A 15,474-nucleotide genomic window follows, 5' to 3' on the forward strand; every position below is an offset into this window, starting at 1 on the left:
GTTGTTAGATCGGTTACTGCTGCTACAGTAGCAGGTTATCAAGATTTAAGTGAGTTTAATATGGTGTTATAGTCGGTGTATAAGCGATGGGACACAGCATCTCCAAGGTAGCGATGAAGTGGGGATTTTCCCATATGACCATTTCACGAGTGTACCGTGAATATCCGGAATCTGGGAAAACAAGATCCTGCAAGAATGGGACCAATGACGACTGAAGAGAATCATTAAACATGGCAGAAGTGCAACCCTTCCACAAATTGTTGCAGATTTCAGCACTGGACCATGAACAAGTGTCAGCTTGTGAACCATTCAATGAAACGTCATTGATATGGGCTTTCAGAGCTAAAGGCCCACTTTTGTACCCTTGATGACTGCACAACAAAAAGCTTTATGCCTTGCCTGGGCCCATCAACACCAACATTGGACTGTTGATGACTAAAAACATGTTGCCTGGTCAGATGAGTCTTGCTTCAAATTGTATTGAGCAGATGGATGTGTACAGGTACGGAGACAACATCATGAATCCTTGGACACTGTATGTCAGCAGGGGACTGTTCAAGATGGTGAAGGCTTTGTAATGGTGTGGGGCGTGTGGAGTTGGAGTGATATGTGACACCTGATATGTCTAGATACAACTGTGACAGATGACATGTATGTAAGCATCCTGTCTGATAACCTGCATCCATTCTTGTCCATTGTGCATTCTGTTGGACTTGGGCAATTCCAGCAGGACAATGTGACACCCCACATGTGCAGAATTGCTACAGAGTGATAAACACTTCCAATGGTCACCAAACTCCCCAGACATGAACATTGAGCATATCTTGGATGCCTAGCAACATGCTGTTCAAGAGAGATCTCCATCCCTTCATACTCTTAAAGATTTATGGACACCCCTGCAGGATTGATGGGGTCAGTTCCCTCCAGCACTACTTCAGACATCAGTTGAATCCATGCCACATCATCGCGGGGACTCTACATGATATAAGGCAGGTGTACCAGTTTCTTTGGATCTTTAGTGTATAATATCTTTGAAAATTAATAACCCTGTAGCAGGCAAATATCACAACCAGCAAGTCAGAACCTGAAATTTTGATCTATACTGCGATGAGAAAGTTAATTTCAAGTGGCAGTTTTCATAATTTAGGAGTATGCAGTAAATACTGTGCATCTTAAAGTTATAGAAACTTTAATTGAAAACAGCATTCACATTGTTTTAAATTCTATTTACTCTTGTAGTGCAGTGACTTTCCACTGGGCAAATATCTCCATGTTTCACAAATTGCTTCATAGAAACTGAAATTATCTGAAAGTATTTATTTTCCTAATGTTGTTGATTTCAAAACAAATACTGTAATAGTTATTTGCTTTTTTACAGTGTATCATCACACTTGTTCTACTTATCATTGAAGATATTTATTCACTGATAAATTATTTGAGCTTTGTGGAGGCACTGTTTACCACATTGTCAGTAACAGGGTTGCTTTGGTTGAGATACAAGTGGCCAGATGCAGAAAGACCCATCAAGGTAAGCACATTTCTGTCAATGAAGATGTAGTAGAATAGCTATTTAGATGACTGCCAAATTCACCTACAACTGTTATGCCCTATAGAAATATAATAAATGGTCCTAAGTAGCCAGTTTCTTTTTATGTTGATGGGCAAAAGCCTGACAGTTGGTGAGGATTAGTTAAGCAAGGCAAAAGTTATTATTATAACAATATGTTGTCATACTGATAAAAAAAATTTATACTCATATTTAGGCTGATACGTGCCAGGATTTTTTTGTACTGTAGGTAAAGTAAATGTGTCAGTAGATACATACAATTCTCTAGATAATGGTGAATAAAGGTATTTTCCAAGGAAGTGGGCTATATAGACATTCTGTGCTGCTTCTTCTCACAGATAATTAATTTTTATCTCTTTGTTCCCAAATCAATGAAATGAGTTGTTTCCTGATATTTTTGTAGTGCAGTCTTAGACACTGGGGAGGGAGGGGGTGAAAGAGAGAGGGGAGGGGGGAGGCAGCACACATGGGGGAGAGGAAGAGTGGTGTGAGAAGGCAGTGTATGAATTAAAATTATTGATGGAATGAATTATTGATAGGTACTCATATCAGATAATTTAAAATTGTTTTGTATCTTTTTCAGTTGATGCAAAAGGGAAAGACAACCACTCACTCACAGCAAACCAAAGCCTGGAGCACATGTAACATGTAACAGGAAACTGCATTCACATCAGCTTTTGAGCTCTTGCTATTTTTCTAGGAAAAGTACACACATTCACACAAACAACCACACAGACACCTGAACGCACACTTCCAAGACCATGATGCAAGACTGATTATGCTAAGAATTTAATAAAAGCAGCTGCCTGACATGATGGAGGTGGGAGGGTTTAGGAAAGGATGGGGTTAGCAGGAAAGAGGCAGGTCTTTGGACAGATGCCTCTGTGGCTGCACAACGAGATGAAAAGAGTATAGAGGTAACAACAAAACTAGATGTAGGGAGAGACAGAGAGAGGGAAGAAAACTGAGGGGGGGGGGGGGCAGAAGAAAAGGAGAGAGAGGTGAGGGTGAGAGGTAGAAAAGGGAAGGGAGAGAGAGAAGGGAGAAAGTTTGAAAAGTAGTTAGAGATAGATAGATAGAGAGAGAGAGAGAGAGAGAGAGAGGGGAGAGAGAGAGAGAGAGAGAGAGAGAGAGAGAGAGAGAGAGAGAGAGAGAGAGACCTAATGACCTGCATGTGGGGGTGGGAGGGGAGTGAGGAACAGTGGTCTGAGAAGGCAGTACATGCCCACATAGACTGCTTTATAGTAATTGCAGCATAGTTGATATATAACATGGCTGTTTTCAAATGTGGCCCTACCTTCTATTTGGTAGGAAATGCCTGCAACTGGACTGCAGTAGGTGGTGACTGGTCGGGGTATGGGAAAGATGTTGCACCTGGGTCAACCATAGGAGACTCACCATGCTGGATTGAGAGTAGGTTTGGAATAGGGATGGACAAGGATATTCTGAAGTTGGATGGGCAGTGTAATATTAATTTGAGTGAACTAGGTAGGATATCCCTCATCTTCAGGCATGAAAAGAGGTGGTTTGAGGCCCTGGTGGAAGATATACTTGAGCATTTCAAGGCCAGGGTTTTACTGGGTGATTGGAAGAGTGCCAGTTGGTGACTGGTTAATAGGTTAATAGGTTTACTGGTTGTAGAGGAGCAAATACCATCAGAGATTTGTTCATGGTTGCGCTGGATAAGATATTGTCTGTCAGTAAGGACTCTGGTAAAGTTATCGGTATATTTTGACAGCTCCTGCCTTCCACTGCAGATGCAGCATCCATGGGTGGTGAGGCTGTAAGGAAGGGAGTCTTTTATGTGGAATGGGTGACAGATGTCAAAGTAGAGGTACTTTAGGTGGTTGGTCTGCTTGATATGGACAGAGCTATTCATGGAGTCATCTGAAGTGGCTTGATAAGTTGAGAAGGACCAGGTGAAGCAGATTTGCGAGTAGGTGTTGATGTTATGGAGGAAAGAGCAAAGTTTGTTCTTGCTGTGACTCCATATTTTGAACATGTCATCAATGAATCTGAACCAGACAAGTGATTGCAGTTGTTGAATGGATAGGAAGGATTCGTCCAGATGGCCATAAATAAGTAGGTATAGAGGTGGTGTTACGTGAGTATCCATGACAGAATCCTGTTTTTTCTTTTTTGTAGATGTGGCCTTCGAGAGTGAAATAATTGTGGGTCAGAATGCAGTTGGCGAGGAGGATTAGGAAAGAAGGTGTGGGTTTGGGATCAGGAGGATGTAGGGAAAGGTAGTGTTCCATGGCTGGGTATGGGGGATATTGGATTAGAAGGATGTTGCAGTGGTCGACAAGGAGCCTGGTGCTAATGGTACTAGGACTGAGGAGAGACAGTGAAGGAAGGAATGTAGGATAGTATGTTATGGACAATAGTTTGAAGATGTTGATTGAAAAAGGCAAAAAAGACAGAGGCTCATTCTGTGGGAGCCTGTGTGGCCACAGGAAGCACATTTGGTGTCTGTATGGTTGTGTGTGCGAATGTGTGTATGTTTGCTAGAAAAAAGGGCAAGAGCTTAAAAGCTTATGTGAATTGTGTTCTGTTACATATTTCTGTGCTTCTGTGCTCACAGTAGGTGAATGGGTGCCTTTCCCTTATTCTACATTTTGCTCCATCCATGAATTTCCATTATTGTTATTCAAATCTAAGGTAAAAATGTGAATACATCCCATCTTTCAGGCATATCTCTTAACACCTTTCTTTCTTTATTTCAGATCTTTCCATGTTAACAAAAGACATTTGTGGTTCACTAAACTTCAGAATTTTCTCTATTTTTTGTTTGTTGGGCTACTGGTTCCTATTTAGAGTTGCAGAAATTTGCAAAGTCTTTTCTTTATTTGATGACACATTTAAAAAATATATTGACACTTAGTAAAATCTTTTGTGAAAACAGATAACTGATTATTTATTAACTTTGATATTTTGTTTGTTGATGTAATAAAGATGTGTTATAACTGTGAATACATATTGATGAAAATATATTTTATTTTCAGGTCCAGATAATTTTCCCAATAATTTTCTTTATTATATGTTTGTTCCTGGTCACAGTCCCATGTTATGTTAAACCATGGGAAGTGAGCATTGGCCTTTCATTCATAGTGTCTGGAATTCCAATGTATCTTATCTTCATCTACTGGAAGAACAAGCCTATCTGGCTAGCAAAGGCGTCAGGTAATATTATATTATGTCTGTACAAAACCTTTAATGCTGCTTAAACTTTTGACATAGATAAAATGAATATTGACACTATATTAAAAAGAAGGGAGTGTGGCTGACATACACTCAGATGGGAAGATGGAAACTGAGCATATAACTTTAGTACAGTTGCATCAGTTACATGTTCAAACTAAAACTTTTAAACTTTTGAAGCAGCATCTGTGACATGGAAAAGAGACAGTTGGGCAACAGGAAAGATACACAGGTGTGTCAGTTCTAACCTTGAATTTGAATGAGGACGCATGAATGAAGCTGAAAGCAACCTCTATTCTGTTATCATAATAATTAAGTGAAATTTTGTTCATTTGGTTTCTACTTCTTTCCTTCATTTTCTCTTACTTCATTTCTATCTTTCTCCTGATGAAGAAACTCTTGTAGTTCAAGAAGCTGTAGATCTAACTTCATTTTTAAAACTTACATATGAATTCTAAGGCCTCATTTTTTCCTGATAAATCATATGAAAAAAATATTTACTATTAAAAACAGTCTTGATCACAATTTATTTATTAAGGTGATCGGTTTCAGCCACTACTGTGGTCATCTTCAGACTATTGAGTAGGAACCTCTTTCTGCTGGAGAATCACTACTCCAATAGTGATTCTCCAGCAGAAAGGGGTTCCTCCTACTCAATGGTCTGAAGATGACCACAGTAGTGGTTGAAACTGGTCACCTTAATAAATAAATTGTGATCAAGACTGTTTTTAATAGAAAATATTTGTAACACACTGCGACTGTCACTCCCATAATGTATTCAAAAGTAATTCATATGCAAACAAGTTTAAAGTTCTTTCACTTTTCAACATAACCTCCCTGTTCATGAACACATGTTTTACAAAGGCAACATCACTATGATATGATAATTGCAAACACTTCTTCAGGAGTCTGGTGCACACTGAAAAAATTCTGATGCCTAACAACTCAACTAGAAAATTTACAGTCACAGAGATTGTTTGAAACAGGCAAAAAATTTCCAGGAGTGAGCTTAGGTGTATCCAGAGCATGAGACACCACTTCAGAGTTGTTTTGAAAAAACTTTTGAGTTGGGAGTGCTTAGTGCGCAGAAGTGTTATATTGATGAAGTGATAGGATTAGAAAAAAAATGACATTCACTCTCATACATTGTGCAGTTAATGCAATGAAATCACCATTCATGTCAGCATCACTTAAAGAATAGGTTCCTGTGCAGCTCTGAGTTCATTAGTTACCATTCAAAGTGCCCATCTTGAAAACACTTCCTCTAGATCGACATCTAATGACTATTCAGTAAATCACACTTACGAGCCTGGCAAATGGTTCACCGAACCACTTTCAGACTATTCGTCTACCATTCCATGTGAGAAAAGTGACCACTTAAATGTTTCAGTGTGATCTCTGATTTCTCTTATTTTATGAGAGTTGTTTCTGAAGCTAGAACCGATTTGTAATAGAGTAAGAGAAACTTTATTTATGATCGTAAATTGCATCATGAACTACACATTTTTCCAGTTTTCAATGTAGTCACCCTAACATTTAAATATGTGTCAAGACGTTGTACCATATTTTGTATTCCAGCATCCAAGAACTCTACCATCTGACCACTAAAGCAGTTAGTAAGAGTTTTCTTCAATGTGTCATAATTTTCCAAGTACTTTCCACCAAGAAATTCCTTCAGTTTTGAAAACAGATGGTGCTAAGTCATGGCTGTATGATGGATGATCCAGTAATTCCCAGGGAAACTTGTCCACTTGTGTCTTTGAGGCTGAGCATTGTTGTGAAGCAGAATGATGCCAGTATAGAGCAGTCCCCACTGACAATTTTGAACAGTATGCCTAAGCTTTAATAATGTTTCACAGTACCTCTCAGCATTTACTGTCATTCCTCTTGGCAAAAAGTCAAGCAGAAGACAATGGCCATGATTTTCTGTATTGAAGATTCTTGTCTGAATTTTCATGGTTTCATTGGTAGTTAACATGATGCCACTCATTTGATTGATGGTTATTCTCTGGGTCATAGTGCGCAATCCATGTCTCATTGGTGATCACAGAGTGACTCAAGAACTCATCACCATTCTTGTGATAGTGCCCCAAAATGGACAAAAAAGGTGCCATTTGCTTTGTTTTGTGTTCTTCTGTCAACACTTTTGACACCCATCTCGCACCCAGTTCTTGGTAGTGAAGTTTGGCAGTAACGATGTGAAAAACTACTAATCTTGAAACTTGTGGAAATATGTGCCAAGTCTTCATTTATGACAGTAAGCAATCCAGATTGTTCATCATGATCAGCATTTGTCCTTCTTTCATTTAACAGCCTACACCACTAAGGCGTCAGTGAATTTCAGCAGGACAAACTTAGTTTGTATTTAAGAGCCAAATAATGTGAGTGCACTTCTCAATCAGCAGGATTAATGATTGACATGGTGACAAACAAAGCAGTATAACCATACAGCCAACACCAGCAGAGATGTAGAACATAATGGCAGCACAGTGAGAGACTGGCCGAGAGTGGCCGATTGTGAACGGACGTCATATGATAGGATGTACAGACATTTTTTGCTTTAAAAATGACCCTCATATTACAATGGTCATTTCTGCCTATTTAAGTGGAAGTCAGCAAAATATTTTCACACTCAAAGGAGAAAGTTGGTGATTGAAATTTCATGAAAAGATCTTGTTGCAACAAAAAACATCTTCATTTTAATGATTATCACTGCAACTCTCGTATCATATCTGTGACACACTCCCCTCTATTTTGCAATAATACAAAATAAGCTGCCTTCTTTGAACTTTTCTTATGTCCTCCATCAATTCTGCATGGTAAGGATCCAGAAGAGGATGGAAATGTGTAATATAGGTTATCTCTTTAGTAGATTTGTTGTGTTCTGCCAGTAAAATGCCTCTTTTCTTCACCTTCCTCACAACATTTTCTGTGTGATGGTTGCAATTAAAGTTGCTCATAATTGTAATCCCTTCGTATGTAGTTGAATCAACAGCCTTTAAATTACTGTGATTTTTTATATAACTGAACTTGGAGATTCCCTTTAGTACTCATGTGGAGTACATAGAACATTTTATTGTTTAGAGTCAATTTTCATTATACACTCCATACAGATATCTTTTATAAATAATTCGGCAACTGATTTTGATCTTCTGATGACTTTATCAGATGGTAATTAACAGCAACACTGCAAACATTCTAAGGGGGTTGCTCAGACAAACTCCTAAGTCATTTATATACATTAAGAACAGACAGTTCCTAGGGGACTGACAGATATCACTCCAGTTTCACTTGATGACTTTCCAGCAGTTACTATGGACCATGACCTTTCTGACAGGAAACAACAAATCCACTTGCACACTGTGATGATGATTCGTAGGCACACAATTTGATTAGAAGCTGCTTGTGAGGAACAGTCTTCTGAAAATCTAAAAATACTTCATGTGAATAGAGTCATTTGTGTTTCGCATGAAAGATATTTCAGAATCTGTGCATTCTGTGTTCCAATTCATTGTTTTCTTCAAGGTAATTGATAATGTTTGAACACAGTATATATTCCAAAATGCTGCTTCAAAATGATATCAGTGATATGAATGTGTAACCTGCAGACTACTTCTATTTTATTTCTTATTTATTAGTGTAATCTTCTCCGTCTTCAGGTACAGATCTGTTGTCAAGCAAGTGGTTGTATATGATTGCTCAGTATGGAGCTATTGCATCAGAATACTCTGAGAGGAACCTAAATGGTGTGTATTATGAATCAGAAGACCTGCCCTTCTCAAGTGATTTAAGTTGCTTCACTACACCAACGGACTCTACTTCTAAGTTACCCTGTATATGACCAGAGTCTCTTTAGAGTTTCTACCAGATTTTGATATAGTTTCACTGTGGAAACTATTAAAAGCATCCCACACTGACATCCGTGGTACTTTTTGTGCATCTGTAAAACATTTACAATCTTGGAAATTTTGCATTATATTAAACCTGGCACACTTTTTTCATTGCTTCTGCAACAGTACTCTGACCTGTTTTGTGTACCATGGTGGATCATTTCAATATCTTATTTATTTGCATAGTATGATTGTCTCATTTGCTATCAGTATTATTTCTTTGAAATATTTTTTAATTTATTGGTTTTTGGAACGTGGCAGTACCACCATCTTAACAGTGCAGGCCATTTCTGATGATGTGAATCTATGAACAGCACAATACCCAGACCCTGAGCAGAGAAAATCTGACCCAGCCAGGAATTGAACCTGGGGCTCTGTGCTTAGCAATCCAGCATGTTGACTATGCAGCTACCGACGCAGACCAATCTTTGAATTTAAGCCACATCCGCTGTATGCTTGCATGAGTAGTTAGGAAAGAATGGAGCCTGCCAAATAAAAAGGCACTGAAAGAACTTTTATCTTCTTTTTAAAATATATTTTGCATTAGTTTTACTGGATTTGGATGTATGGTACTCAAGCACGCTACAACGACCTTGTTGTCACCAGTCACTGAATCTGGCATGACCCTCTTTATTTTCCCAGTACTGTTTTGTTGCTAGGTAAAGGTAATTATTAAACAGTGGAAAGTCCAAGATGGAATAATAACAGTGAGGGAAGAGCACAACTGTTACTCACCACATAGAGGAGGTGTGTTCTACCCTTTTCATATTGAACTAGTTGTCGATTTATTCCAGCTGTCAAGTATAACATCAACCCATACTAACTCACAGCAACTATCTACTTCAGTTTAAAAACTTCTAACAGCAACAAATATACCACCACCAACTGAATATAAGCTGTCCTTTCTGAACACTTTTTGGTTCAGATGAACTTATCTCCGAATTTATTCAGCTTTCAGTATCCAAAAAAAATGGTTCAAATGGCTCTGAGCACTATGGGACTTAACAGCTATGGTCATCAGTCCCCTAGAACTTAGAACTACTTAAACCTAACTAACCTAAGGACACCACACACATCCATGCCCGAGGCAGGATTTGAACGTGCGACCGTAGCAGTCGCGCGACTCCGGACTGAGCGCCTAGAACCGCTAGACCACTGCGGCCGGCTTTCAGTATCCATAACAATTTCAGCTTCAGTGCTTTCTGTTCATGTTTGGAGCTCTGGTTCTTTCCCAGTAAGCTTTCAACACTTTACAACTATAATTCTTACATCTCCTAAGTTTATCCCCATCTTGTGTTTGATCAGCACTCTTTGAAATTGAATCCCTGTTTCTAGTTTTTCAAGACACACTAATCTGAAAAACCACCCAGTCCATGCGACACAGCACCCGCTACCTGTGTAGCTACCTCCTGTGCATTAAAGACTTCTGACCTACTAAGCTGATCCCAACATGTCTCCACCCTGTGGTTCAAGTCAAAGAACCTGCAGCCTACATGGTCACAGAACCATCTGAGTCTCTGATTCAGACCCTTGGCTCAGTACCAAAGGTTTGCAATTGGTCTTGTCAATGATGCTACAAATGGTGGTCTCTGCCTTCATCTCTCAAGCAAGAGTGGCTGTTTTTACCAGATAGCCACCAGAAACCAGAAGGAATAGCTTTTGATCCAAAGCTACACACATCAGTAGGATGACATGATCACCACCTGGAGTTAGGTGCATTCTGTGCTTTTCCCTGCATCTGGAAGGACCCATTCCCAATTTGGGATGACTCCCCCTGGTACGCACACAGCTGCTAAAGAGGCAATGAAGTCCAGTGTACACAGTGTGTACACTGGACCTTTTTGCCTACTTAGCGGCTGTATCCCTAAGTGGTTCCATCGTGTGCCTAACCCTAGAGCTCACAGCTACAAATACACCCACATTTGCAGTTCAAACACAATTTTTAATACAGGTCCAACAGAAATGCCCTCTTCAGATGTCTCTCTCTCTCTCTCTCTCTCTCTCTCTCTCATTTAATCTGCAGTCATCCAAAACAATTTGGTTCAGTCACACAATCGTGTTGTTAGCCTAATGGGTCCTTAAATGAGGCTTCCTTGGTTCATAGTATTACATTGTTCAGTATTTTTTCAATTGCTACAGCCATGAATGTGTATTTTTGCTTTCTTTACACCATCCCTATATATCAGACTAAATGGAAAAATGAATGTTAATGGTATTTACACCTCATAAATTAACAAAACCAGTGATTATATTCTGCTGTTACAAGCTGAACTTTGCCATTAATTGTACAGAAAACAATGCAGGTGCCTGTTACAAAAAACCAGCATGCCAGATGATGTAATCACTTCATTCATCCATAAATAAAGACTACCAAATAGTTTGAACTTCAGCAAAATTTTCTATCTGTAAATACTCAACAAAAAATTGAAGACAGCTCATATCATTTTTGTCCATAGGCCCACATGCTTTTCTGCCCCATAAAGTGTCAATACTCATTTTTTTTACTTTATGAATCATTTACTATAACATAATTTCATTTATTTTTGGATAAAAAGATAAAAATGTGAAACCTAATGGCTTCTCTAACCATTTTGAGTTACATGATGAAATACTGAGTTCTGTTTGAACACTTCTGCAATTTTTTCAAAAGAGAATACATTTTAGAAAGGACTGCTTCTTGAATAACAACTTATTTTAGAATACCAATAGATGATGAAAGTTGTTTTGTTGTTGGTGAAAACCATATCACCCTTGTAAGGTAACTGCTGTTACCTATTATTGGTAACAAGACACCATTATACTTGTTACCTGTTAGTGTGCCACAAATAGTAACAAAGCACAAATGTGTATTTTCAGTACTGTGTTTTAAACTTTTATTTCTTGTTAAGAAATGGGCTACTTTTTGCAGCATCTGGTTGCAATTTATATTGATCTGCCTGCAATTTCCTGTGCTCCATACACGGGCTGATCGCTATGTCACTTCAGACAATATAGAACTCTGTTGTAGTTTTATAGAAAGAGTCCACCTTCATGTATGAACACAATTCCACTTCAAGTATTTTTAAATTTCTGCTTGCTGTTTAGGCCAGTGTCAGAACACAATGATTTATTCCAAAATTCTCTGTTGTTTTAATCTAATATTTTATTAAGTCTGATTCTCATACTTGTTTTATATTCCAGGGTCATTTAATCTCCTATGTGCCAAAATGTTCAAGTGTGTAATGGAAGATGCAAAATATGAGTGAGTGACTAGCAGCTGCAGAATTTTTTAGTGAACATGTTCAACATAGCTTACAAAATCTGTGTTGGTTTCCTGCAGAGAAAAATATTACCACCTATGGTATGTAAAATGGCAGGTTGTGACATTACACTGTGATGTGTCTTCCTTGATAGATACATTTCTGAAAATAATATGCACAATTCCTATTTTTATAAACTGTTAGTGCATTTTGTGATTTTTCTCCCAAGAATGTTCCTTGGATAAACTCAGAACAAGAAGCAAAGAGACTATTAATAAATCAGTGCCTTATATTTGTGTGTGTAAAATATACATTCCATGTGTGTTACTCTTTTGTTTCTCTGTGTAAGTGAAGTAAATGTTATTGTGAAAGTGAAAAAAATGTGAATGTGATGAATTGAGATATTTTGTAGCTATGTGTCTGTGACAGTGCACACAAATTGTGGGTTTGTGCAGTTTGTAAAATAAATTTCTTTTTAAATTTTGTTTCATTTATTTGTTGTGATACATAAAACCAGAGATTTTGATGTCATCTGCTGTTTGACATGGGCATCATCATTTGATAGGGGGTTGAGCAACATAGAGGGGACATGTACCCCCAATATTTTTTGAAAAGTCATATTAATTTTTTAAGTCTTAGTTGACAAAAAAGACACTGTTGAATGAATATATCCAAGCTTAACTAATTACGCATACTAATGGCTCTCGTGCTGTAAGAATTAATGGTTTTTAGGATTTAATAATATTCCGGTAAATCAGAACCACTTACTTTACTCACTAAAAGGACAACAGTAGTGTTGATACGACTATGAGTAATAAAGGAGTGGGGCAGACAAGCATGAATCTGCTTGGGTTTGCTGTAAGTTTATAGAAAAGGTGGCCAGGAGGCTGATGGCTGACAATCAAAAGCTATGCGATAATCACATGCAGCCTGCTGGTAGTATAATATTAAAATTATCGTCAGAAGATGTATCAAGAGGAAATGCTGTGAAGTGTCTTCAAGGCATCAAGGCAATTCATCAGTACTGTCTTTTTTTTGTTAAAGGCAAAGGAATGATAGAAACTGAATATTTATTACAGAATGTATTCCAGTTCACTCAGTTTTACTGCTACAATATAGTAGAATACCTAGTTTATAGGTACTTATCAACACTTTTTTAAACTGATCTAAATATAGCATGTAGCTTGTTATGTCCTATACATATTATTTTTCCTTGAACCACAGGGCCTCCATACAGCAATATGCACCATTACATTTTTTCAGTATGTCATTTTACTTACATTTAGTATTTGAAGGCAATGCCCAACTTACGCAGTAGCAGATGGCATGCCATTTGACTTTTTAACATTTATACAACCTAGATAGAACACATTGTTCAGGACATCAAAATTATCCACCATAGTTGAAATTTACTTTCTCCATTCACTTAACTAGGAAAACAGCACTGTTTAAACAAATAAATAGTCAAAGCTCACCCTACATTTTGTGTCGTTTCTGCATCAGAAAAAGTTTAACCACTAAGGTGACCATGCAGTCCGATGTCAAGACATACTCCAGGTTATTTTGAGTAAGTTCTGCTGGTCGGCTGTGTTTTGTTTTTACGTGGTTACCCACTATGATCTAGGCATTAATGGTCTGGATAAGCTTTTCTGTCTCAGATAACTTTATAACTGAGGCAACCACAGCTAAAGTAGTTATACATACAGTGAACAGTATTTTCTAAAATACAGGTGTTAAAAATATGAAAATAAAACAGAATGAAATGTCCAATGGTCCACTGCAGCTGTATTTTTTCAGGTCACTTATAAACCCACAGCCAGTTTCAGTTGCATCTTGTAGTGCAAATATAAATGCTGTCATAGGTTGCAGAATATCACAGTGTGGTGTGACTAGGGCTCGATTTCAGCACTCTTCAATAAAAACCTGTCATCTAATGATAAAAAAAAGACTACCACCAGTGACAAAAGTCATGACTGAGTTAAGTCAGGAACTGTACACATTCCGACTAAAATACGCTCTTGTTGGCCTGTGTCAAGCAACTAAATGCCCCTCATGGAGTTATTCAGGGAAGTACTGCGCCCTGTAGCGACAGAAGCTGATACTCTCATTTGTATGTAATACAGAGCGCCAAGTCTAATAGTTTTTGTGCTGACTGTAAGTCCTCAATAGAGCACTAGCATCTTGCTTTCTCATTTGCCTGTGTTAGTTCAATTTCTGTCACTGTCTCAGTACCCGGATGGCAATCACAGCACACACGTAGACAACACATGGAACACATGTAGCTTATGTTGTCAGCTGCTATGTTGATGGCAAATACACATGAACGTGTCAGCTTTTGTCACTTCTGGGCCCAGGACTTCCCGAATAACACCTATGAGGGGCATTTTGTTGCTTGACATAGGCCGACAAGAGCATCTTTTAGTCGGAATGTGTACAGTTGACGACTTGATGGTGGCTTTGTTATCATTTGACGATTGTTTTTTATCAATTGAGGAGTACTGAAATTGTGACCTAGCCACACAAATTGTTACATTGAGGCCTTCTGTAATCTATGACATAGCATTTATTTTTGCACCAGAAGATGCAACTCAAATAGTCGTAAACTGGTTGTTTGGGTTTATAAGTGACCTGAAAAAATACAGCTACAGTGGACCATTGGGCATTTCATTCAGTTTTATTTTAACAATTCGAACACCTGTATTTTTAAAAAAAACTGATCACCATATGAAGTGTCAAGCAATCATGTATTTCTCTCTGTTTTGCTTCATCTAAACATGAAGAAAAAGAAACAACTCATCTTCATTAGATGTTATTTGTAGATTAATTTCTGCACTGATGCACCTACCTGTAAATTTAATCATTGTGCCAGTTACACAAAACATACACAAGGCATTACAAAAATGTATTTTCCATTTCTGCAAGTTGTGTTGTGTCTCATTAGTCTCATAAGGAATTAGTCGGTCCCCCTATGCAATTACATATTAGGCCACCACTTCCTCTAATCCTTCCCTAAAATTAATATTTAAAACTCGTGTCACGGTTAAGAAAATTGGTGTTAAATGGAAAATTAAGATGATGGCTCAGACCATAGAATGTTACAAGATTTCTAGACAAATAAATAAATAGAAATAAAAATAAACATAGGTTACTTCATTGTCCCTTTGAAGCCAAGCAAGTCCCAGACTGTTAACCACATTACACAACAGTGTTCTGTTCTCTGAAAACATATACAATGGAACGTCATATAGCAAGCATAATTTGTTCCAGAATCTTACTCAGTGTGAAACAGCTGTTAAGCGAAACAATTTACCCCATATAAATTAATGTAAAATATGATAATGCGTTCCATGCAGAAAAAGTACTAAAAGTTTTATCTTATTCATACCATTTATTCAAAGAAAATTATACATGCAGTATTATGTGCTTTATTATTCATGATACATAACTAAGTCTTTTCTACTAGGAAGTCATCTATAGTAATTTGTTTCTGCCAATGACACTTGACAAAAATGTGACACAGCATTATCATCAATTTAATTTGTAGTGTGCATAGAGACTGCTGTATTTGGGTGATGAT

General features: G+C 37.8%; 1 protein-coding gene across 1 annotated transcript in view; it reads left to right on the top strand.

Moving 5' to 3' along the window:
• Positions 1 to 12,359, top strand: part of LOC126237064 (Y+L amino acid transporter 2) — a 336,835-nt gene extending 324,476 nt beyond the window's left edge. The window contains exons 7-9 of the mRNA XM_049946850.1: positions 1,379 to 1,528; positions 4,573 to 4,750; positions 11,839 to 12,359. Coding sequence (XP_049802807.1) covers positions 1,379 to 1,528; positions 4,573 to 4,750; positions 11,839 to 11,903 — 393 coding nt within the window. The 3' untranslated portion in view covers positions 11,904 to 12,359. The remainder of the gene's footprint in view (positions 1 to 1,378; positions 1,529 to 4,572; positions 4,751 to 11,838) is intronic.
• The last annotated feature ends 3,115 nt before the right edge of the window (positions 12,360 to 15,474 follow it).

The sequence above is a fragment of the Schistocerca nitens genome, chromosome 2 (assembly GCF_023898315.1).
Source record: "Schistocerca nitens isolate TAMUIC-IGC-003100 chromosome 2, iqSchNite1.1, whole genome shotgun sequence".
Classification (NCBI taxonomy): domain Eukaryota; kingdom Metazoa; phylum Arthropoda; class Insecta; order Orthoptera; family Acrididae; genus Schistocerca; species Schistocerca nitens.